This window comes from Falco cherrug, chromosome 8 (genome assembly GCF_023634085.1).
Source record: "Falco cherrug isolate bFalChe1 chromosome 8, bFalChe1.pri, whole genome shotgun sequence".
Taxonomy (NCBI): Eukaryota; Metazoa; Chordata; class Aves; order Falconiformes; family Falconidae; genus Falco; species Falco cherrug.
This window is the reverse complement of record NC_073704.1, coordinates 32,931,324-32,956,042: the sequence shown is the minus strand read 5'-3', so window position 1 is coordinate 32,956,042 and position 24,719 is coordinate 32,931,324. Positions and strand designations below refer to the sequence as shown.

Here is a 24,719-nt window from a genome sequence, read left to right as displayed (position 1 = left end):
GGATTTGAAACCACTTGAAAAGCATGCAGAATGGAATATAAGAAAGGTCCCATTTTGCATATACAGACATCCTTAAGGAGCTGCATAACATGCTAATGTGTGCTTTGCTGCTCCATCTACAGCAAGGCAAGTAGGTGCTTTGTTTGGCAGTTTGTACTGCGGGACTGAAAGCTGTCCTGTGCTCCCTGTACGGAGGGCGGTAGGCAGTGCTGGCACTGACCTGAGCAGGTATCTGGGGAGCCTCTGCGGTCCAGCTGCTTTCTGGATAGCAAGCCTTAGGGTGCCAGAAAGAACAGTGCCCTGAAAGTTGCTTTTAGTTGAAAATGCATCACCAACTTCTGAAGCTGGTGTCCTGTTGCATGCTGCTAGGTCTGTGCGTGTGGTCTGTTAAAACCGTAGCTGTATTTAAAAGCTTTGGCTGTGCAACTGTCTTACAGCGGGACTGAAATGTCTCTGGGAGAGATTCAGCTCACGGTGCGGTATGCTTCTGTACGGCAAAGCCTCGTCGTGCTGGTGAACGGCTGCAGGTAATGCTGACGATGGCTTGCATGTATCTGTGAAGGGAAGGGGAAGAGCTCTCCGAGCCTGTGTCAGACACGCAGCAAAGCCGGAGCGTAAGCTGCCCGTTGAGGTGCCTTAGCCCTGGCTGGCTTCAGCCTGCGCAGCCTCGCTAAGCCCAGCTCTGGTCAGGCCCGTAGCGGGTCTGTGAGAGCAGCCAGCGAGCAGCGCTCCATGCAGTAGAGATACTTTAACGTTCATCCGCCCAAAACTTCCTCTGAACAGCATTGACAACCGATGCCTGTCTTGGGATGTCATGACGGGCACCATGACAAGGATTGATACCTATGACTGAATTTGTAAATGTTAATGTAGGAACCCCAATAAGTGGCCACACACTCATCAGTGAAAATTGTGTTTAATTTCACATTCTTAAAGTTTTATTTGCTTATGTTCCAACTCCCAAGATAAATGTTTTTGGCCCATGAAGGGTTGGCCTGATTTGAAGAGAGAAGGTATTAAAGCACGCAGCGGGAGAACCTGCCTTGCTTGTCAACACTGCTTCTTTTACAGAAACTTAGTACCCTCTTCCAATCGTGGAGTAGATCCATACGTTCGTATATACCTGCTTCCAGATAGAAGATGGGCAAGCAGGAAGAAGACTTCTGTTAAGAAAAAAACTCTGAACCCCCAATATGACGAGAAGTAAGAAAATGTTAATTATGTAATTATTGCTGCCAAAACAGTTATGATCCCTATACAACGAAAGGGCTTACGTAAGGTATGCATGCTCCCGTTGCTCGGAAGGTTTGTCTCGTGAAAAAAATTGTCTTCTGAAAAAAAATGGCACTTCAGCTCTGATGTGGGAGTCCTTGGGGCAGGCCTGGCTCTGCTGTGGTGGTGTCTGTCCCTTGAAAGAGGGCACAGCTTCCTCTGCCCCCTTCCCTGATCCTAGCAGATGGGGCTCCGCTTGCTGCTTTGCACAGACATTCCCCTTCCCGTGTCAAACCCCCTGTTGTTGCGGAGGCAATCTTTCCATTTGGGTACCTCACAACGCCTCCTTCTCTGTCCATACTTCTTTGCCTGGTGCTTATTCTGACAGCTTGCCAAAAGTCAAAGTAGTAGTAGTAGTAGTAGTAGTAGTAGTAGGCAGCCGTTTGAGGCTGGACCAGTCTTTGGACAGACGGGTGGATGTTGTCATGAAGACCTGGTGGGAGCAGGGTAGAATGCTTCCCCCTTTTTGCTGACAGTGTCATGTCCACAGCTCTGCCTCTGAAATGGAAAGTGTTTTGTATAAACCCAAACACAGTAATGCTCAGACACAGAGCTCTTTTGAGAGGTGGTTTTAATCCCATATTTAAAGACAGATGCACATGTGAAAATACATGAATATTGGGTGGCCTTGGGTGGCTCACTTTTTTCCTGTGTTGGGTCCTTTCTGTATGTCAGTATAGGTCAGAAATGGAGAAAAGATTTTTAAACTATTTCATCTTAACACTCAAAACACTACAGTTGTGGATTTTGCTTCTGCCTACTCTCCTGTAACTGCTGATGAATTGCCAGCACAGCTGTTGGGAACAGCATCTTTTTCCTTGTCACAGTATTGGTGCATCCCATACATCCTCAATTAAGTGTAATAGGTTGAGCAATACTTTGCTCCAAAACACATTACCTGTTTTACAGCTCTGACTTGAGAAAAAGCTATTCAGGTGGGCAGAACTGAAGTGATTTAGGGTGGACAAAACTCACTTGACATTAGATGATGTGTGCCAGAGGCGTGAGTCAGAGCCATTAAGAATTTAATTGCCACAGGTTCCAACCTTTGTGTTCTCTTAATGTGGTGTAAGCTTACTTTGGAAACTTGGCGGGTTGGCTCAGCTATTTCCTCTGAGTAATAAGGGTTGCATGGAAAATATGCTGATCTTCCGCGGAGGGGGAAAATGATGGTAAATAGCTTTTCATCAAGGATGCATGTTTTCCTCCTTGCCCCTGGCACAGCGAACAGCCTGAACAGATGTCGCAGTCTTTGATGAGGCCAAGAAGAGATTTCTTACCATGTGAATCCAATGTAACTACAGAATTGCCTTTTCTGTCTCTTCCTTCTCTGTTAGACATTCTGGCTGCTGGTGCTGTATTCTGTCCCTGCATTCTGGCCACTGACGCTTATAGCATTTTAATTTTTTTCTTTGGTGTCTCTTGTCAAAACTTTTAGGTTTGAATTTTTTGAATCTTTGGAAGATGTCAAGAAAAGGACACTGGACATTGCCGTGAAAAACAACAGGCCGTTCATTTCACAGGAGAGGAAGGAGCTGGGGAAAGTAAGTTTAAAGAAGCTACGTTACCGATTTAATAGAGCTGCGCTGTCGGAGCGATTCCTGTAATCCTGAAATGCGGTTCTAGTAACTAAATCTCAGTAACAGGACTAGCAATCTGGAAACAACTTTTTCTGCCAGATTTTCATCTGAAATCAGGCTGTATCCATGTGGAAGCTTGTGTGGTCTCACGTGATGTGTGCTACGCCCCTTCATTTCAGAAGGGCGCTTCTGAAATGAAAAAAATGTTTCCTTGGAATCCACCGCTGCCCATTTGGGGAGCGGCTCCGATAGTGCAAACTCAAAGCTGAGAAAAACGTGGGATTAAACCCCAGAATTTGACAACAGTGTTTTAAGCTTTGGTTCTGTGAAAAGTACGGTGGAAGTGCTGCTTCAGTGACAGATAAGCTTCCAAGTAGTGCTACTAGGCAGCCGAGCTGCAGTGCTGAGGCTGGGTACCGCCCGTGTCCCATGTGCAGGAGCGCAGGAAGCTTGTTTTCCCTTGAGCCTGAGCTGCCGCCCTAGAACTTGAAAGCAGGTCTGCCTTGGGAGGGGAGCTGGCTCATTAGCTCATTTACTTGTACGCTGAATAATACACGAAGAAATAAAATGTGCTTTTTAAAGGTGCGGATCGACTTGTCACAGGAGGACTTAATAAAAGGTTTTGCACAGTGGTAAGTTTTCACCTCGGTACTTTCAAACCCTGCCAGTTGTTTTGCTGGGAGTTTGTGGGGCTGCCGGAGGGCTGGAAATGGGCTGTGCGTGCTGGTGAGTGAGAAAGTATTCGACCTGCAAATGCAGGGCTACCTTGAAGTAATCTGGTAGTTTTATCTAAGTTGTATCTTAATCCGGTTGCTAGTGCAATACCTGCCCTGTGCAACATTTTAATAAGAGGCCTATACGTCAGTTACAGTCTTCAGCATATTTAAAGTTACCGTGAAAGCCACCGGGACACATAAAAGAATTATGTTTATTAAAGTAATCTCGCAACAAATTTTAACCTGGATAATGAACTCAACTAAATTAATATGATCGGCAATATATATATATGATAAAACTTTAATTACAAAGCAGTTGTAGAAACTATTATTATAAGCCACTTACAGTTTTGCTTGTATTTTCGCTGTGGTTCAGAGTTACACCTTAAGCATTGGTCGGAGGCAAAGATTAAGAACCAGGGTGGTTTTTTCTCCTCCCCTTCTATGTTTGTAGTTAATGGCAGTAGTTCTTCCCTGTTTCTCCTTCAATGGAGCCTCAGGAATGCAGGGTGGGTAGTCCAGGAGCTTGCCAGCTGCACAGGCAGGGGGCCAGCGCTGGCCAGCAGGGTAGGAAAACCGGGCTCCCCAGCCCAGCCTGCACGGGTGTCTTGCGTCAGCGTGTGGCACTGGCAGGAGCAGGAGAAAAATGACGCATCCAAAGGTCCTGGTAAAGAGCTGAAGTTTGAGGCCATCTCTGAGGCCTCCTTTGTCACGCTGCCTGTGGAGGAGCACAAGCGGTACAGCCCAAGTTCTGTCTGTTGTGCCAGTTAAAACTTTAAAGAAAGTCTTAAACTACTATAATCATTAATTGTATCTGTCTTGCAGGTATGAGCTGACAAGGAGTAGGCGCAAGAAAATTTGATTTCTTCTCATGTACATAAGTTGCTAATTTTTCAACTTTGTATGAATGTACATATCTCTTGTAATTAATGTGTTTTGAACAGTCCCTGCACATTTGAAGCAGTCTCCAGCTCAGGACATATAAACTTCATAATCATCATCCTCAGAGATTAGTTCTCACTGAAGTAAAAAAATAAACAAAAACCCCACATTGGGAATAATTTGTCCCTAAACAGTGTCCTTTATTTTTGCTGTTGCTGGCATATCTCCCCCAAAGAACCCTTAAGTATGAATACTCTCTTAAGGAAGTGTTATACCTGGAAATATTCTAGACTGTCAGGTAAGCGTCACTTCTCTGTGGGGCAGTCTCATTTCCCCAGGATCCTATTCACATTGTTTTTGACATGGAAGCATTACTCTTTCAAAAAAGTACAAGTTTTTAAACAGCATTCTTCATCTGTAGGGCTACAGCAGCCCCTGAAAGAAACTGTTTAAGACTCTTAATAGCAATTGCTTTTTAAGAAACTAAGTATTGATATCTTAGCAGATCATGGCTGCAGGTATGTATATAATTAGTTTACTATGATGTCATTAAGGTTTTGGCTTGTGATGCCTTACCATGTTTTGTTCTTTGTTACACTACATTTCAAAATCTTGTGAACTTTGATAGTAAAGCATTCCACCTGCGGAACAGCAGAGTTTTGTAAACTAAGCTTTATTAATAATCAGAGCAAAATATACGAAAATATTTTTGGAAGCTTGGTGCACTTGTTTCTGTACAATAAACTTCTGTCTTGCATAAGAAACTTGATCTATGCCTTTCTAAAACTGACTTTTGAAATGTGACCATAATAATTTTAACTCAGTGCTAGGCCGAAACCCATAAGCCACCACCTGAAACAAGCTTAAACTGTTTTAGGCCTAAATTAGTGTAATCTAGTCTGCGTCAGTCCATAACCAGAAAAAATACTTGCCGAGCATCCCAGACTGATCTGAAACTGTAAACATTTTAAAACAGGCTCTCCAGAAGACCAAGATAGGCAAATGATAGGAGTGTTACGGCTAAGGCAGTGAGAGCAGCACCTTTATCTCATACTTACTGCGTCAGAAACATTCAAAATGCTTAGTAGTTACACTATGTCTGGCTTTGTGTGGGGTTCAGTTTCTTAGACTGATACAGAGTGTATTGGTTCTCTCCCTGGGATTGAGCAGACCAGTTGACAGCAGTTATAGTAAGTTATTTCTTAAATTGACCATGAAACAAGAATTTAAAAAAATGAAAAAATGCAGCAGCTTTTATTTATGTAAAAATCTGAACTTGTTGATTAGGGTAACTGAGGTTCGAGGTAGCTCTAATGTCGTATGCATCAACAGGTACATTCGCAGGCGAGATAAATCTTGCTAGAGAAGACCAGAGTAGCTCTTAGCTGGCTACCAATTTCAGATTTCGCACAGTTGGTAAAATATCATCCAGGTTACTGATCTCTGAAATGGAATGAAAAGCAAAATGGTAAGGTGCATGTATCTAGAACATCTTCAAGTTCAGCCAAGATTCTAACTTAATGTTAAATACAGGTAGTGAATGTTAAATACAGTAGTGAATAAAATAAGCTCCTCGCGCATTTTAATGTTTTTGGAAAAGCCTCAATTTAGCTTATCTTATGTGATTGGATATATGCAACCCCATGTTCAATGAAAACTATTTTGCTCCCTTCCATGTTCAATGAAAACTATTTTGATCACTTCCCATCAAAAGGGGGAAAGAAGAGTAGAGGCAGGCAAAAGTTAGCACCCTCCCTCACATCATTGTGTTTCAGCACACCAGGAGTAAACAAAACGCTTGTTAATTATTTAAAGTTTTAGGAGGAAGTGCTGGCACAACGATAATTACAACTCTTGCAAATATTACTCACCTAGAAGACAGAGCAAATCTTGAATGAGAGCTTGAAATGGTGGAAAAAAGCACTTGTGTTCTTCTAGCTTATTGATTATGCTGAAATGTGTAAGTGAGACTGTCAGATAAAAGGTACAAGGGTGCTTTAAGCTCACCTCCTCGGCTCTGTTCTCGTACTACATCATGACTTTCTGGAACACACTGCTACTTAGTAGTATATAAAACCATCTACACCAAAAACGTGTTCTCAAGTTCCAAAACCTGCAGCCAGTGTTAGCTGTCAAAAAAGCGTCTCTAATTTTGCTGTTTAAGCCCTATACACATCCTTCCTTCTTACACGGCACCAGGTAAGTTTTTGACTGGAACATTAGTCTTTACATGCTAAATACACTGCCTGGGGGTGGCTGATATAACTGCCTCAGAGGTGGAGCAAGAAATATTTTATAAGCTCTTCTCTCATTACAACAGGAGCGCAGAAAGGCTGAGGAGTTAGTATCGGTAACTCGGTGTGTGTCAGACTTGCCGCCTGCTGCAAGGAAGTGTCAGTATGTTTGCAGAGCGCACGCTGAATGCAAGCTCTGATAGTCCGCTACCACCTACGTGTATGTTGTCATCAGCTGAAGATATGACAGGATTTGTCCAGTTCTCAAGGTATTTGTAGGCAGCTCAAGGCATACGTTCTCTTAGCAATACACCTCGGTGTTACAGCTGAAGCCCTGCAACACTTTCTCCTCCCTACCCACGTGCAGGATCTGCTTTGTCTCCTTATGAATCGTGTCCTGTTAAGGCTTATTTGATCACCTTCCCCATGCAGACCAACAAGGTATTTTGGAACCTTCTAGCCTTCATTTTTCTCTTTGCCAGCTTTATCCTTTGGAAAACATTCAAGATTTGTTTCACGTAGGAGAGGAGTAACTCCTTTACCATCACAACTCACTGACTTTTCAACAAGTGATTAAAGTTTCTTGCATTATCAGTTTTAGGCCGTTCTCCCAATTATTAAATGCGGTGTTTGAAGAACAGCTGTCAGCGGAACAGCCCACATACCTGTGGATGTCTTGGGTCCCCAGCAGCTGCTGTACCTGCTCAGTCATGTTCTCATTAATTACGGCACACAGTTTCCCAACAGTATTCACTACCACAGTGGGTGGAGCTGAACTGTCTGTGGAAAAACAAACACTTCATGTTTCTTATAACACTAATAACAGGAAATTATTTTAGACACAATTAATTCTTGCAGGTGCCCAGATTTTACTCAGTTTTCACATATCTAGGCATACAAGTTCCATCATTCACAGAAAATGAAGTGCCTGTGGTCAGAAACAAACTAGTGTTAGCTAGGAATATTGCATCTCTCACAAGTCCTATAGCGGCCAAAAAACCTTGTCAGAGCTGTGTGCTTTCACAGCAGTGATGGTACCAAAGTGCACCCTCCAATGTCAACAGATATCAGCCAACTGAAATTACAGGGAGAGGGTTACTCATTAGCTTCTGGTAACACAGCTGCAGCACGGCACAGGGGCTAGGCCAACACGGAACCTGCTCAGTAAATACCTTGTTAATGCCCAGAACTTGTTTTGGTATTGGATTCTACCTTCACTGTCTGCTGTGACTGAAGGCAACGGGCTCCTTTGTCCTTTTCTCCCTCAATTTCAGAAGAGCTAGGCTTGGAGAAGGCATCCTCAGCTCGGTTTGTTATTATTAAGGCGACACACGGCTTCCTCACCTCCTGTGCTGGCTGCGGGCAGGAAGATTGCTTGGCTCAGAAGACCTTTGTAGCCCAGGAGCCTTGCTCTGTGGCTGTACACCCTGCAGCACAGCCAGACCTTTAAACCCAGAAGCAGCAGCAGCTGCTGTCGTCCAGAAGTACAAACCAGAAACGAATGGCACTGGGAGGTCCCTACGTTTGCCTCTGGGTACTGGCACTTAATTTTTTTTTATTTCTTCAAAAGATTCAACAGTGTAAGACAGGCATTTCTGAGGATTAGACAGAATTACACTTGAATGAATTACAGAGTAGAAATCAAGAGCAGAGTTTGAAATTTTTTTCTTAAACTTGTTATCTTTCAAGTGGAGAATGAAAGATGGTCAAGAATTACAAAGTCAGCTCATAGAAACAAAGCTTTGTGGAAAAAAAAAATAATTCAATTTCCTCTGTTATTCTTTTCTTCTGCCTCCCTGATATTCTTCAGCAACTGCTGAAGGCTTACAAATAATGAGATTTACTTAAACTGCTAATTGACAGCAACCTATTTTTAATCTTCCCAGTGAAGAATTTACTCATTTCTTGGAAGCTCAGCATACTTTCTATGAAGAGATCAGCCTTTCACTTATCATATTCCTTTCCTGTAGAAACAGTTTGAATAAATGCTAGGTGGTATGGCTTTACCTAGTTCCAGGAGCTCATGGAGATTTTTCATAGCGTTGGTCATTTCCCCAAGCTTTGTGTAAACCTCATTCATTCGCGGATAAACGCCACTGAGAGAATTCACATCAAACAACTTCTGGAAGTGAGAGACTATTGCGAACACGGTCGATAAGGGCAGTGCCTGGCTGTTCTGTAGCAAGCAGGAAGAAGATCTCATCAACTTACCACTTAATAAAGCAAGGATTCTTTTAAACCATGAAACATTCTTAAAACTAGTCTATGAAGAAAACAGGTGTAACTTCCCTTATTAAATCACAGCGTTTCAAATATTCTTAAATCCGAAGACATACCTTAAAGTGAGTTTTCAGACACAAAATATCCAGCAAATTAAAAATACTTTTTGAGAGCCGCCTTCTCTGTTGCTTAGTAAGTATGCTTATGTTCTCAGCGCTAACTGGGAAACAGAACAGGGTAACTGAGACTACAGGACAATGTGAATTTATCATTGGCCAAATGACTGAAGAAAGCAGCCTTCCCCAAGGTGAATTTATCCATTATGTTAAAACAGTCTTTGACTACTGAATTATCTTCAAACACCTGTTCCTTAAACTCTGCAAGGCTTTCAAATGCACAAACCTAACCACCCTGTGAAGAATGTGTTTAAGAAGTCCACACTAACTTGTGATTATAAACCCTTGGTAAGAATTACCTTTTCCTTATTCTCTATTTCTTCCAAAATTGCATCTACTGTGAACTGGAGGTCTTCAACTCGTATGAATTCTCTGTTATCCTGTGGACCTGCAGTGTGCCAGGGCACCAATTCCAGAGACAGTTTTCTCAAGGACCTATGCAAATCCTTTCAAAAAGAAGGGAGGGGACACAACTCATTTTAGTAAACTGCTTAAGGTTGTTTTCTTTAGAGAAACGGGCAGATTTTCTGTTTCTCACATGCCAAAACATTCCAGTACTGGCGGAATTCAAACACAGTATCTTGCTTACATTCTTTGATTTAAAAATAACACCGAGAGTCTAAAAATTGAAGTACTTCACACATTATAGTTTCAGTGAAGTAAGAAGTATTAGTCACAGAGGGTTTGGTTTTAAACAAAATTACTTCGCTTGTATTTTGATCAAAAAGTTACTGCTCTGGCAGGACGAAAGGAAGAATGTGTGAAGTACATAGGCTCTGAAGCTTAAGTGTCTTCTTAGGGACTCAGCCAGTGAACAAAAGCATTTAGATGATATACACAGTGCAGTATGTCTGGTGTGTAGGAACACTGTGTGTTCTTCACCCTACTATGTTTTAAAGTGGTATATAAATGGACAGCAGAATTATTTTTAAAATTTAACACCAAGTCAGGCAATAACAGAAGCTACACACAGAAAAAAGCGCTACATACAGGGAGGGACCAAGGAGTGCTCAGCAGATTAAAGGAAAGATATAAAGCCAAACACAATAATGCATTACCTTTAAGGCCATTAGCTGATCTGCCCACATTTCTATAGTAAGCGGAAGGTGCTCAAATCTGCTCTCCCTAATAGAATTTTGCACTGGCCCTTTACTGCGCCTGTATATTAATGGAGGAGCTCTTGGACTTCGCAAAATAGAATCAATATGGGACAAAACCTTCAACGACAAATAACAAATGTTATTGCTCAAATACATATGACTTTTTATAATAAAATCCTTCACTACTTACACTAAATCATAAATAGCTCCAATAAGTTACTATCGATGAATTGTACAGATGTATTCAATATGTAATAGATTGAAAGATTTTAAAATATACCAGCTAGAAGATATGTAAAAGTAATACAAATAGACTTCCCTTTAAAGGACATTTAATATTTAACCACCTGAGGCACTGTCACTTCCACAGTTTGCATGTTGCTAAGGTTTATTATATTTGCTTTTTAAAAAAAATCAGATAAAAGACACTGTCTCCTCGGGCATGTTTAAAACTGTAACACAAGGATCTCTTTTGTCCAAGACAAACGCCCTGTCCTGGAAAGACTTCAGCTAAATCATTGATTTGATATTTGCCGAGCTAGTCTCTGCTTCCTTGCTGTATTTTCAGGTAGTTTACACCAAGGCATGACAATGAAGAGCAGGCCTACATGAACTGCCAAACCCACAACATTACACATCCTGCTGTGTTCATATGAACAGTTAGATTCAAAACAGCATGCCTCAGTTTACATGGTTAAACAAACACTGAAACATTGCTAGATACATGCACAGTACAGATAAAATTTGCATACCTCTAAGTATTGCTGGCAAACTGCCTGCAGCTGATCTACTTCTGTGGTACTCTCAGATTCTTTCTTTTCTTCGGTTCTTTCTCCGGTACTACTTCCCGAAGATCTACATGCCAAATAAATACAGTAGGTTACACCAGTAGCCTTAGCAGGAGATACCGCTTTCAACCTGATTAAAGAATCAGGTAGGTAGCACGTATACTTACACCTACAAACTAAAAATCTCCATTTTATGATGCCTGCCAATACAAGTCCATCAAACTGATTTAGCTGAAGAATATAATACCTGATGTAAATATAATTCCATTTTCTCAAGTCTCCGGTTGAGGTTATTCCAGACTGCATGCAAATTTAGAATGGAAACCACCAGGTGTACAGTTGCTCTGCTACCAGAGGTTCTACTATGGCTGAAGACTTAATATCCAGAATTTTACTCAAAAGGGTCAAATTCTGTTTTCACAGTCTTTATCTGCTTCCGCTTGAACATCTTACCTGGCCTACTGTATATAGCTCACTACCCTTCTTGTCAAATCTAAGATGACTTTTTTTTAAACTACTATCTAAATCATACCCACTGTCTGAGAGAAAGGACCATTTAAATACACATGGCGTAAAATGAAGAACTGAACAATTTTAAAGTTTAAGTGATGTTTTTTTCAGGCTATAAAATATTTAGCATATGAAGTGGTATTACAGAAAAAAACACTTTTTCAAGCGGTACCTTCAATGTATTTTCTTAGCAATGTTTCAGAAAAAACCTAATTTCTAAAAATAATATGGACATAACTTCAGTAGCTGCAGTATTTTGCCAACTCCTATTTTCTCATTATTAATCCATAATGTAACCAGTAGCTTGCTTCATAGCACACGGAAACAGCAAACACCACAGTTTGGTCCTGTCCATGTCGCCTGCAGTAGCCCTCAAATCAAATCCAGAAAGGCAAAATGCAATAAAAAAAAGGCACACTGCTGTGCTCCCTTTTGGAGACCTTGCCTTCACTTCAGAGATTCACACAGAGTGTCTGGGGAGATGCAGTAGCACTTGCTGCCCATAACCAGCCTCAGAGGAACAGTAATAAAGGTACATGCTTTAAAAGCTACTATCTGCATTACAGGTTGCAGGGTATCTTTGCCTTACAGAACTGCAGAGGATTCACGAAAGTCACTGAAGAAATATACTTACTGGATAGTTTTCTTCAAAGTTTTCTCCAGTTTCTTCACTTGGTGCTTGTAAAGTTTTAATTCCTGTGCAGTTGGTCTGTTAGAAAGAAAAAGTACCATACGGTATGTCTTGCATTTGAAGGTATCTATAAAACCCAGCCAAGCGAAAAAGAAAGAAAGCTTTGCTAGTGCCGCAGCATCATTCTGGAAATGAAATTCTGCACCATTTCGACGTGGCAACAGCAATAAAGAGCAAACTAATCATTAGCAGTTGTAGTTATTAACAGTGTAGGGAGGGAAGGCTGACTGTTGCTGCCATATCTTATTTCTATGAATCACTTTTAAAGGTAGATTTCATGCTACACTTTTACAAGTGATGGTGCTTTCTATTTCTTTCTTTGTAAAGCAAAGTCTACTGAAGTGCTCCTAAAAAGGATGATACTTATCCTTTCTCACCTTATTTCCAAATCCTTCTTAAGATTTATATTTTCAAGCAAAAGCTGTTCATTCCTGGCTTTTGTTTCAATAAGTTGTTTCTGAAAAGACTGCAACATACACTGTTATTTATTTCATTCGTTCCATACTCAACAAGCTTGAACAATTTAAAGTACGCACATGCTAAGAAGGGTTCCCAAGCGCCTATATCGCAAGACAGCATGGATGAGGACTTACTTGGCTAAGATCAAGAGCCTGCTGCATTAGACCACAGGTGGAAAACCTAATGATTAAGGAGGTCTGCGCAGTCCCCAACTAAGACAACTCACAACAACATAGTATGAATCTTTGCATAAGGACAGTGAATCCTGCCCAGAGTTTACAAGACGACATGGTAAGAACAAAGGGATAGAAATCAAACACATGTATGTTTCTATGTGACTCTTGAAGGGTTACCATTTAGAGATCTGCGCTGACTTACTCATTCTTAGCAGTTCCATACCGTAAGCAGCGCTCTATAATTAGGAGTAGCATCTAGATTTAGGAATTCTTCCTTGCTTTTTCCTTCTCTCTGTACCTGGTCTTCATCTTTTTTATATTGCCTATTAATAAAAAAAAAATGTTTCAGCTTACTGTACTTCAATTTCCTGAAAGATCTAAGTTGGTTTAGTTAGCAGTTATATATGATATTGCTTTGATAAACGGCAAAGTAAATAGAATAGCAACTCCGTCCTAAGATCCACTGCTCTTCTTTGTTATTTCTGGGAAGCAGTTTCATGTATTAATTAAGTGCACTTATTCCTTGAGAGAAATTCCAGTACAAGCAAATCACATTTCAGTCTTCAAAATAATAATCTCAAATTATAGGAATGTCTCAGGTATGTGCTTGTTGCTTTGTACCATGTAGGCACCACGATGGATCTAAAAAGCTGGTATTCCTTTTGGTTAGGGAGATCAGTTGACTGAGCACAGCTAATGCAGTAATTCTGCCTGTGAACCATGGCAAAAGAGGAAGGGAATTTAAAAAAAAAAAAAAAAAAAAAAAAGAAGAAGAAGAAGAAGAAGAAGAAGGAATTATAGCTCCCATGCCTCAATACCCCCAACTTCCTAGCTGTCCTGGCCAAGCAGCTGCTTAGTCTGACTGACAGGTACTCCCTGGATGAATCCAAACTTCCATGACCATTAAAATCCTTTGCTGTTTCTTACATGCTAGTGATGTATGGAACACAGAATTATTTACCATTGTAAGATTTAAGAACAGTAAGAAATAAGAAAATTTTGAACAGTAGAACCATAAGTCATAGACCTACCTGAGCTCCTTTTTCATTTGACTAATTTGAGATTCATAATAATCAATCAGACAAAGGAACCTGAAGAAAAAAAAAATGGGATTTTGAATTTCAGATACTCTCAGGCATGATTTTTTGAGAGATACTGTGACCAACCCATAGGAACAGGCCACCTTACACAACTGCACTGAAGTGACAGCTTCAAATAGTGGGTTTTCTCTCATGCCAAACAAACAGGCTTGTGGTTTTCCAAAACAGAGAAGTAGAGACATTAACTCTTTACTAGTCTACAAGTGGCAAAATTATTAAGAGGAGAAAAAAGCTAAATCCTCCCGACAGCCGCCTCATCTTGTGATTATGGTTACTCAGCAAGCTTCAAGTGAGGCAAGGTCCCAAGCGCTAGGACTCAGCGACCATTGCAGGAGGTAGAAAGCACAGGTCCCACACAGCCCAAGAACATCCATCTCCAAAGAAAGTAAAAGTGCTTTCAAACCAAGTGTTTGCAAAAACCAGAGCCACAAAAACATGAACAGCTGAGAAACTGCATTTCCCCTTGAGTGCTCTCAGATTGTCTGTTTTGGAGAGACAGATGAGAACGCACAGGGAACAGAATTCAGTGATCCATCCTACCATACAGCGAGGGCACGAGAAAAAGGTTGCACACACACAATCCCTTTTAAATGCTTCCCAGGTAAACATCGCTAGCCAGGCCTAGAAAACCTGGTGACATCAGTGCAGTAAAGTGATGGCTACCTGAAGCCTAAGAATTGAAAAAAATCTCTGATTACAGAACTATGGAGGTCTTACTGCAAGACACCCAGGCTTGGAATACTTTTAGAACTCTCCCTGAAGTACCTGGGAAGCCTTACAGCAAGCCTGCAGTCAGCAGTTGCAAAGATCACTTTCCAAAACCAGAAGGGCTGGTTTTGGGGTGGTGGCGTTTTTTGTTTTTTGAATTTACATTTTAAAATGTTAGAATCCCAGGAGGAGATCACCCTAGCAGACACTGCAGTGCCAGAGCAGAGCTAATCATTCCTTTCTCTTTGCTGACACCTACTGCACACAGCGGCTCATAACTTTTTATTTCTGCCGTGGATTTATCCAGCTCACGATTTTTATACAAGAAAAAAAAATCACTGAATTGATGTACCTTTACAAGACTTCATATTTCAGCTTGCACTCCTAAGGTCCCCAGCTTTTTTTTTTTTTTTTTCCATATAAATATCGAGAACAGTTACTTTGAGATCCATTTCTTCATTTAATGTTATAGATCATTCACCAACCTAAGAAAATTGCTTACTGCTGATCTAGAAGAGACGTGGGGGCTCTTTTGCAAAACCGACAAAACATCTTGTTTTGAGTGGTAACACGACGTTGCTCTTCCATCCCAACTTTGCGCAGTTCCTTCTGCAAATGGGCAATAACCTCTTCCTGTTCTTGCAGCTTTTCCTGTTGCTGTTGATATTTGGCCTATGAACAGATAATGGGAGCATTCTGAAGTTACATTAACCCATAAGCTGGAGACTGTACTATACACGCCCAGGTAGGCACTTGGTCCCAAAGGAGGCTTATACTTGGGTTTTAGCAGTGGAAGAAGGATACATATATTTTCTAAGTTGTCGCTGGAAGATTCTGTATGGATTGAAAAATCTTAGCTATAAACTGTGTACTAACTCTATGACCCAAGACTCATGTTTATTTTGATCAATGTAAATATTTTTAGAGCTTTTAAAAAAGTCAAAAGTTTGAACCCTCAGACAGCGCTATCTGGATTACCTGTGAATCTTTCTGAAGTTCTTTGAGTTGATTCTGTTGCTGGCAAACTTTAGCTATCGTCTCATCTTCCAGCTGACAAATATTGGACTTAATGTTTTTTACCACATTTTCCAAATCATTAGCCCGTTGTTCTTGTCGAGATGCCCGACCTCGTTCCTGTCGTATCTCATCTCTGAAAAAAGCAAATGAATCCTTTATTTAAGTTAAACTCACTTCCCTAAAGACAGTGAAGGAAGCATAGGCCTGACAACGTGAAGGAAGCATAGGCCTGACAACGTTATCTAATAATGCGCAATAATAGCCTGCGGCAGCAGGTACAGGAAGTATGCTGGTATGGGAAGAAGCAGCAGATGAAAAAACTTAAGAGCTCCAAAGGAACTAGGCCAACACTGCTGCATATTGGACAATAATCTTGGGGAAAAAGGTCCTAGACCTCTGGTGTGGCAAGAGTCCCACCTGGCAGGACACAGACACTCACTCTGGATTAGCAGGCAAGTTCCTTCCACTGCGTCTTACCTAAGACAACGATTAGCCTCCAGAAGCTCCTGCATCATCTTCTGCTGTCGGTCGGTGTCTTCCACCAGCGTTTTTAATGCAAGCCTTATTCCTCGAGAAGCTTGACTGTCTAAAACTATCGCATCTGGAGATACATAAAATAAACCCAGTCAAAATGAAAGGTCACATCTCTGCTGCCATTTGCAAGCGATGGGTTTAGAGATGCCTTATGAACTTAGCTATGTCCACATAAAAGCACGTGTAAAAATCAGCATTTCCTTACCTGAGGTGCTTCTGCAGCTCTGGGGGGCAGCAAGGCTCACCGGTTCCAAGCCCTGATGCATCAGTAGCTTGTTTAAGCTTTCCCATTCAGCCTTCTCCTGGTGCAGCGGGGAGGGGGGGAAGAGGCAGAAACCCCAGTTCCCACCGGCAGCTCGCGGCCCCCCGCCCCCCCCGGCTGTGTGGGTGGCCGAGGCCACCAACTGCCCCCCAACAAAACCAACCCGCCCCCCAACAACACCAGACGCCCCCCAACAAAACCATCCCGACCCCCAACAAAACCATCCCGACCCCCAACAAAACCATCCCAACCAACTGCCCCCCAACAAAACCAACCTAACCCCCAATAAACCAGACACCCTCCAACAAAACCAACCCAACCCCCAATAAAACCAGACGCCCCCCAACAAAACCATCCCGACCCCCAATAAAACCAACCTGACCCCCAACAAAACCAACCCGACCAACTGCCCCCCAACAAAACCAGACACCCCCCAACAAAACCAACCTAACCCCCAATAAACCAGACGCCCCCCAACAAAACCAACCCGACCCCCCACCCCCACGAAGCCCCAGCCACCACAGGTGGGCGCGTGAGGCATTCCAACGGGATCTGCGAAAATTACTGGGGAAAACCGGCTCCAGCCCTGGGAGGAGCCCCCCGAGGCGGCAGGAGGCGGGTGCCGGCCCCGGGGGGCTGCAGTCCCTGCTCGCGTTCCGCCCTGCTTGCAGCCACCCGGCAGTAGCCACGGCCGCCTCAGGCCCGCCGCCGTACCTCAGCCATGGCGGGGGCGCCCGCTCCCGCACCGCCGGCCAAGGGGGCCGCGCCCCGCGCCCCCGCCGCCCGCAGGCAGCCGCCGGCACTCGGGAGAGGAGAGGGGTCGGGTCCCAGGACTCGGGAGCTCAGCAGGTCCCGGCTGGTGGCGGGGGACGGCCTCGTAGGGAGCTGCCGGCGGCGGGAGGAGGCGGAAGGGCCGGGGGTAACGGCGGGGGGGCGAGGGGAGGAGGCGGGCGGCCGCGGGGCGGCGCTGGCCGCACGCCGCCATCTTGAGGCGCAGGGAGCCGGGGCGGAGGAGAGCGCCGCCGAGGTAGGAGCGGGGCCGGGAGCAGCGGGGCCGGGGGGCGGGCTCGCCTCATCCCTCCTGGGGCGCCGCGGAGCTGCCCTGCCTTCCTGCCCCGGGGCGTCCCCTCGTCGCTTGGCGGGATGGCAGGGCCCGCCCGGGCCGAGGGAGCGTCTGCCTGGGCTCCTTGGAGACCGCCGGGCCGCTGGAGGAGGAGGAGGCAGCAGCAGAGCGCGTCTGCGGTGGCGTGTGCGCCTGCCCGGAGGCGCGGAGGAGGGGCGGGACGCGCCGGGGAGCCCGCCTGGGCGGCACCGGGGGCGGCGGGGCTGCTGCTGGGGGCGGAGAGCGCTGAGGCCCCTCGCTGGGCGTGGAGGGTCGCGGCCATCAGCAGCGAGCTGTTTGAGGAGGATTTAGAAAGGGGGCTGTCGGGGCTTCATTGAAAAAAAAGCTTTTTGTTGGCAGTACGTGCGGGTGGTGGGGAGAGATCCGCCGCCTGTGCAGGCCGTGTGCTTCCCAGGGCGCACAGGCCCCCGCCTTGGCTGCTGCCGGGCACGGGTTAGGTGGCTGCAGAGCGGTAGCCCCGTCGGAGCTTTCAGAGCAAGGCCTTATGTATAAAGAAGCCAAGCTCGTCTGGGGCTGCTGGGTTGCCGGGCAGGAAAGGCGGTGGGGGGAGGCGGCCGGCGGGTGGTGCCAGCCCGGCCCTGGGGCCCTCGGGCTCCGCCGGTACCCGCCGCGCTTCAGAAACTGATAAATACATTTTTAAAAAGGAAACCGTGTGTACTGGGATGTTCCCTAACCCTTCCAGCATTGATTATAATAAATTATCGGCTAATACTCGTGCAGCAGGGCTGCGTACTGCCTGGGGTATGTGGCCTCTGGGTAGACCCTCACCAGGTGCCACCCCTGGTGGCATTCCTCCTTGTGCCTGAGGCCAGCTGCGGTGGGGATCAGCTGGCAGGGTCTGCCCTGAGCCCTGCTGCCCGCTCCTTTGCCCAGAAGGGGAAGGGGGAGACACAGAAATACACCCCACCAGGCTGCCACCCGTGCCCGGGGGACGCCTGCCTTCACAGAGATCAGCAGTAACTTCAGGAATCACCAAAACGATCTCCTTGGCATCTGTCAGGTGGTGTAGGCTGCTTGCTACTGTGAGAATTAAATCTTTAGAGCCTTTAAATGGTTTCACTGGCTTTAAAACTTATTTTTCAGTTCCTGGAACAGAAATGGGTGTCTTCCCTGACAAAAGCACAGACAGTAATACAGCAGCGTACAGAGCACCTTTTAAAATAGAAGCTTAAGACAGGGTGAAAGTTTAATTCTTAAATGGCACTCTTCTGCTGAAGAGAGACCCTAGAACTTACAACTTTTAAATTAATTTTTCACTAAAACGTACAATTTGTCAAAGTCCACTTCATTTGTACTTCCTTAAATTATGCTTATTTATATGCACAGACAATGCAGACAGCTCTTAATTTGTTCAGTGAAAATAATAAATGAAAAATAAGTCAGCAGTGTTGTAAAACGCAGCCATGGTCTAAAAATCTCCAAAGTAAGAAACAAGTGGTTTGTTTGTGGTTTACACAGACTGTATGACTGAATTGCCAGGTCAAGTTGCTAGTATGATTGTTGAAAACTACTCCAGTCATTTAGAACGAGTAGGTTGAAATGGTTGCCTGTGCTATTTTACTTTCCCTGAGGTGGCAACAGTCCCTAGTTTGTTAAGTTTGTGACTGAGACGGGCAGCTCTGGATTGGGTTTCTGCTTTGGTCAAGTTGTTTGCTTCTAAGCTTTTGCTCGATAGTTAGGTAAACCATTTTTACATCAAATAATTGGCAAAGTTATGATGTGCTAATAAAGTTAGGATAAATTGTACGTACTGATTTAGTAAACGAATATTTACATTTGCCTTTCTGTCTAAGAGCAAAAGTTGTTTGTATTTCATTGTATGTATGGCAGCCCACAATAGTTCTTGACACTTCAAAAAATGTCTTTTATCTTGAACGGAGAAAATGAGGAAAACTTAGGCCTCAACACCTCTCTGCTGCTATTCTGCTTTTCTTTTTTTCTTGCTGCTAATTGGATTAAAAGCTGTTTTGGTTACTATGGCATCCCGTGAGGAGATTACTGTCTATGAAGATGAAGTAAGGTAAAAAATCAGAACTGTGGTATGAGCAGATTTGGAAAGATGTCCCCAGTTTCCGTGGTCATTTGTGTCTGTATCTAAACTTTAAAAATTACTTAAATGAAATGATATCTTGCCAGATCTCCTCCCCTATGGGTGTTTGTGTGTGCAGAGTTGCATTTCTGAATGATGTAGGTAATGTTTATGAGAGAGATTACAGACAAAACAGGTAATAGCTAAACTGGTTATCCTAACTGGTTTTCAAGCTTAAAAGGTTAAAACACTTTCTCAGAAACCAGTCAAAGTACTGTATGTTAATGCCTGCTGAGAAATTGCAGAGCTGTCCAGGAGCATCTGAATTCTAAGTATAATTTTATGACCATACTGTCACCTGAAATGGAAGTTTTAGAGGTTAGATGGCTATATCTGTCTTCATATGGTGTTTGTCAAAGTGAGTCTGTTTAACTGTCTGTTTATATTTTGTGATACTTTGTCATATTTGAATGTTTGAAAAACATGAAAATCTAAGCAGTTCTGTGACCTTATTCTTTCAAGTCTCATTTTTCATGTGTAAAATGTGGCTCGCCCTGAAGCGGTAAAGCTTTGAACTATAGACATAGTAGTTGAACTCTTTCAATGACTATTAATTTACTCTGTTGGTGTTTCCATAGGTCTCGGTACAGCCACTTAGAGAAGATGACAGATTTGGTGGCTGTTTGGGAAGTAGCTTTAAGTGATGGTGTTCATAAGATTGAATTTGAACATGGGACCACTTCAGGAAAACGTGTTGTCTATGTTGATGGAAAGGTGAAATTCCTATGTGCTCAAAATTCACTATGATACAGATTATATAAGTGCACTTCCATGCAACAGGCATCAGAACTAACAAAAGACTAATAAATGCAAGTGAGGTATATTCAGTTGATTAACTTTACCTTATTTAATGAACTGCATAATTTTTTTTTTCAGTTGCAACTAAGGTGTGAGTATTCATGAAGTGCTTTTCTGTCCTTGGGCAGAGGCACTCTAGACATACAAAATACCATGTATTCATTCATTCTGAAATAATAGCTAAGTACTGAGCTGTTTCCAGAGTTCTGGTTCAGGGTTTTTTTGTTACACTGTAACATGCATTCAGGTTTATCAATTAATACCTGTTGTCTTTGTTTTATTCTACAGGAAGAAATAAGAAAAGAATGGATGTTTAAATTAGTGGGTAAAGAAACATTCACTGTTGGAGCATCCAAAACAAAAGCTACTATTAATATTGATGCAGTCAGTGGCTTTGCATATGAATATACTTTGGAGATCAATGGAAAGAGCCTCAAGAAGTATATGGAGAACAGGTTGAAAACCACCAATACTTGGGTACTGACCTTGGGTGGTACAGACTATAGAGTTGTTCTAGGTAAGTAAACATTGAATGACTTCGTGTTGCTGCCTTTGAATAAACTTGTATGCATTTAATAACTTGTAATTGTAATTAGCACAGTTCAGTGGCTAGTGCTGTTGCAGTGTAAAATCCTGAGTGGTCTGGAAGTTTGCAATGAGATGCCAAAGGCAGTCTGAAAATAACGGTCATTTTACACCTGTGTGAGCCTGCTGTCACAGCAGCACGGTCTAGATATTAAAAAAAGAAAAAAAAATGTTTGGAAGGAGTTAGGGCTTCTGTATCCATACAGCTGCCTTAGCAAGCTTGCTGTATGTGCAAGTTCGTTAACCAGGCCACCAGGCTGTCCTTCCAAAAATCATAAGCTAACCAGGTAACCAAGCTTTCCTGCCAAAAATCGTAGGCCGAAGTCAAGGAGTCTTTAACTAAAGAAGTGTGACAATTTTATTCTACATTTTTGATAGATTAATCAGCATCCTTTTTTCTGCATAACTTAACTACAAATTCCATCTAAAAACTTCAAATTATGTTTTTTCACTTTCTTAATAGCAAGGCAGTACTTTTATTCTCTTCTGCCCCCCATTTCCAAATATATTACAAGCAGATGGGAGGAAGGGAACCCCTGAGGAATTTGTCAGTGGCATCTAGTAGGAAAACTTCCCCTTAGGTATTGCTGTACAGTTAAACCTGGAGATAAGAGATCTTGGGCTATGATTTCTTCTTAAGCCTCAGGACAGAATGAACTGCCGTAGGATGACAGGGGGTGGGGAAGAAAGACAATTTTAATGCCAAAACCAGATTAGTGTCCTCGCAGACTTGTAATCTCCCTATGCTTACTTTAAAGGCAGGCAGTGTTCAGCTCTCTGCCAAGTCCTGTGGATGACAGTGTCAGTCATGTGAGCTCTAGAGCAAAGTTAAGGAGGATGTGCTGGGAGAAGTAAAAGAATATTCTGTTTCAAATGCAAAAAAACCACCCCAACTCTAATACTGATATTTAAAGCAGTATTTGGGTTTTTAAGGAGATTACAAACAGTTTGATGGATGTTAAATAATGCTGCTTTTGAATTAAACTGACCTGGAAAAAATGTTAAGAGCTTCATTGAATAAACGGCACTCAAATAATTAGCAGAAATTACTTCATTTTACTGTCTTCAAGTTTTTCAGTTTAACAATGACAGAATATCTCTTGACAATATTTGGAACAATCCAGTGTTAATGGGAGAGGTAAAATTGTGTGTTCAAAAGTTGTTTGCCGATTGATGACGGAGCGTCCCATCTCTCCAGTATAAGAACAAACCCTGTAGCTCAGGTACTGTGGCCAATTAGGAACTTCTTTTGGGAATTGAAAGTGAAATTCGATGGTAAGTTTTTAAAATTCCTAGATCTTGTCTCTGTGTGTGGGAATATATCTTGTTCTTTCTACTCTTTGTTTTAATTTTCCTTCACAGAAAAAGACACTATGGATGTGTGGTGCAACGGTCAAAAACTGGAAACAGCGGTACGTGATCATTTCCAAAGGCTTTTCACGGGCTGTGGCTAGATAACCAGAGCTTAGCAAATTAAGGCACAGGGGGGCATGTTACTGCACTTTACCACAAAGTATGAGCATATGCTGAGACAGCCAGTACGCTCTTAGTCTGTTCCAAATGTCCTCCGCTGTATTTCGTAACTGACAGTATTTCAGTTAGGATGCCCGACGGCTGTCTATATTTAAGGATAAACAGTGGTTTTGCTTACACTTCTTAAACAAGCAAAATTAATCTGGGTCGGTTGTCCAGGGTTTTTAGGGAGAAAACTTTCAGGGAGCGGAAGGGACTTGAGTTTGGTGCAGTGTAGAGCCACCTCATCCAAACCTGCTTGTGTTAGTGGTGACTGAGAAGTGGAACATGAGTAGCCTGTTACAAGTCATGATTTTTTTTCCGTCTAGAGATGGTCCCTAACACTTTGCCGTAAGTGTCTCGTTGGAACAAATCAAATCTCTTGTCTTTCTGTTACATCTTCATTAATTTTTAGAGCAGGGTGACAGCTAGAAAGCCTTGCCTATTTGGCATCCTTTTGTATTACGATGGCTTTCAGTATGCATACTGTGTAGTTGTCCTCGTCCTTGAAGGATGTGCTTTCTCACCAGAGTTGTCACTGTGATTACTACTGCCCCTGGATGAGTACTAATTGTAAAATCAACAGTTTTGCTATACTTGAGAATAGGATGAAAAGATTCACCAAATGTTTCTTTGGTGATCATTGGAAGAAACTTCCTCTCTCAGTGAATCTGAACTTGCTCTTGATGGTTCTCAGCCTCTTCTATAATGTAATAAATTCACTAGGTGATATTCTTGCAAGCTACGAGTACAAGTTTAGCTGTCAAACTGTACTTGCATTAGAGCAGTGCACACTTTTCTGCTCTCCCAAAGATGGTGACAAAACCAGAGCCATGCATGGCAAAATCCGAACAGGAAAATACATAACTGCAGCAGGAGCTGTGTATCCAAAATACGCAACAGTTCAATCGGGGATCTCTTCATCCTGCTGTAGAACGCACCACTAAATACTTCACGTTTTACTGCCACTTCAGCATAGGTTTGTGTGGTACTTACTGGCTGCACCACACAACCCGGAAGGAAACTGTCTTTTCTATTCGTTTTACTGACATGGATCAATGATGCTCGTTTACAAACTCCAGCTTTAACATTTCTGATTATGCGAAATTTTGACTGTCATCTAATACCCACAAATCTTTAACTGGACACCTTGACAAAGCCCTGTCTGAGATTCTGCAGCTTTGTTCAGCATTCACACTATATTTGTCGCAGGTACCTATGGCTGCTCTAATTGTGGGAACTACAAGTGATCTTGACCTTGGAAACAGTCTGATGCACTCAAGCTTTTATTTTACTAAAATGGCACGTGCTGGTTTTATTCTTGTCTCCTTTCTTCTAGGGTGAATTTGTAGAAGATGGGACTGAAACTCACTTCAGTGTTGGTGATCACAGCTGTCGCATTAAGGCTGTTAGTAGTGGCAAACGAAAGGAAGGAATTATTCATACCCTTATTGTGAATGACAGAGAAATCCCAGAGGCTGTGGAGTAGCCTCTAGTTAACTGATTATTGTAGGACTAAGATCAGGAATTTTCAATTACTGTGGTAATTATTCTAATATGTACTACTTGGTACATCTAGTTTGTGCTGCGTTTATCTTCTAGTTTCTGTATATGAAATTATTCTTTTTGAGGACCAGATGAAAATAATTATGCACATCTTACATTACCAGTTTTTAAAAAACTATATATATTGAATATATATTATATCACTAAGTGCAGAGAACACTGGTGAACTTAAGTAGAAATTATATACTAGGAAAAAATCTCACTATAATAAAATGGGAGATAAATACTCATTAAGACTGAATCCTTATAAAATGCATGTGTGTGTGGAGGGAGGTGGATGCATGTGCTGGGCATTTGAGTAAGCTGCTACAAGTTTTCTTGGTAATTACTTTTTCTATTAAACTGACTACCAACCTTTTTCAGATGCAGTTAAGAAGAGTTACAAGTTAATAAAAAGGTTATTAATGAAATACACTGTTACTTGTGTAAGAGTATTAAAATAATACCGTGCTATGAAAACTGTTCTTTATTCCGAGTAGGAGAAAAGATGTTACATTGTTCTGAAAAAAAAATTCCTTACAAGTTTTCTGAAAACTGATGCTAGAAATAGAAATTGTTGTAGCAGTTCAGAAACTCTGTACTGAGTTTTGGAAAAAAACCAAACAAAAAGTTAGGAAAAAA

The 24,719-nt window shown here is 42.6% G+C and overlaps 3 protein-coding genes across 8 annotated transcripts in view; 2 read left to right on the top strand and 1 right to left on the bottom strand.

Annotated features, from left to right (window-relative positions):
• ESYT3 (extended synaptotagmin 3) overlaps positions 1–5,214 on the top strand; it is a 34,332-nt gene extending 29,118 nt beyond the window's left edge. Inside the window, exons 19-23 of the mRNA XM_055719490.1 lie at positions 438–527; positions 1,072–1,203; positions 2,711–2,816; positions 3,435–3,484; positions 4,394–5,214. Coding sequence (XP_055575465.1) covers positions 438–527; positions 1,072–1,203; positions 2,711–2,816; positions 3,435–3,484; positions 4,394–4,430 — 415 coding nt within the window. The 3' untranslated portion in view covers positions 4,431–5,214. The remainder of the gene's footprint in view (positions 1–437; positions 528–1,071; positions 1,204–2,710; positions 2,817–3,434; positions 3,485–4,393) is intronic.
• Positions 5,215–5,675: 461 nt separating this feature from the next.
• Positions 5,676–17,264, bottom strand: CEP70 (centrosomal protein 70). Of its 3 annotated transcripts, none has more exons than XM_055719495.1 (15): positions 17,140–17,264; positions 16,369–16,465; positions 16,107–16,230; positions 15,591–15,762; positions 15,115–15,284; positions 13,836–13,895; positions 13,028–13,127; positions 12,547–12,635; positions 12,113–12,187; positions 10,933–11,035; positions 10,139–10,297; positions 9,380–9,526; positions 8,692–8,860; positions 7,350–7,464; positions 5,676–5,893 (listed from the first exon to the last, which is right to left on the bottom strand). In XM_055719495.1, exons 1-15 carry the CDS (start codon positions 17,146–17,148, stop codon positions 5,884–5,886), a joined length of 1,599 nt encoding a protein of 532 aa, XP_055575470.1. In that variant the 5' UTR covers positions 17,149–17,264; the 3' UTR covers positions 5,676–5,883. The 3 variants fall into 3 exon arrangements, with proteins under 3 accessions (XP_055575470.1, XP_014131727.2, XP_055575469.1); XM_014276252.3 differs by lacking the exon at positions 17,140–17,264 and adding an exon at positions 6,322–6,401 and having other exon boundaries at positions 16,369–16,568; XM_055719494.1 differs by lacking the exon at positions 5,676–5,893 and having other exon boundaries at positions 6,851–7,464.
• FAIM (Fas apoptotic inhibitory molecule) lies at positions 17,146–24,557 on the top strand. Of its 4 annotated transcripts, XM_055719497.1 has the most exons (6): positions 17,146–17,280; positions 20,216–20,351; positions 20,724–20,952; positions 22,383–22,432; positions 22,862–22,883; positions 23,872–24,007. In XM_055719497.1, the coding sequence occupies exons 1-6, from the start codon at positions 17,147–17,149 to the stop codon at positions 23,874–23,876; spliced, it is 576 nt and encodes a 191-aa protein (XP_055575472.1). In that variant the 5' UTR covers position 17,146; the 3' UTR covers positions 23,877–24,007. The 4 variants fall into 4 exon arrangements, with proteins under 4 accessions (XP_055575472.1, XP_055575471.1, XP_055575473.1 ...); XM_055719496.1 differs by lacking the exon at positions 22,862–22,883 and having other exon boundaries at positions 23,872–24,557; XM_055719498.1 differs by lacking the exons at positions 17,146–17,280; positions 22,862–22,883 and adding an exon at positions 17,367–17,452 and having other exon boundaries at positions 23,872–24,557.
• The last annotated feature ends 162 nt before the right edge of the window (positions 24,558–24,719 follow it).

Excerpts from the sequence above, each read along its gene's own strand:
- FAIM (XM_055719496.1), top strand. The coding sequence starts at position 17,147 with ATGGCGGGGGCGCCCGCTCCCGCACCGCCGGCCAAGGGGGCCGCGCCC. Across the intron at positions 20,352-20,723 it reads TTGTCTATGTTGATGGAAAG|GAAGAAATAAGAAAAGAATG; the intron begins GTGAAATTCCTA and ends TTTATTCTACAG. Across the intron at positions 22,433-23,871 it reads GTCAAAAACTGGAAACAGCG|GGTGAATTTGTAGAAGATGG; the intron begins GTACGTGATCAT and ends CCTTTCTTCTAG.
- CEP70 (XM_055719494.1), bottom strand. Across the intron at positions 13,128-13,835 it reads CAAATGAAAAAGGAGCTCAG|GCAATATAAAAAAGATGAAG; the intron begins GTAGGTCTATGA and ends TTTTATTAATAG. Across the intron at positions 12,188-12,546 it reads AAGAAGGATTTGGAAATAAG|ACCAACTGCACAGGAATTAA; the intron begins GTGAGAAAGGAT and ends TCTTTCTAACAG.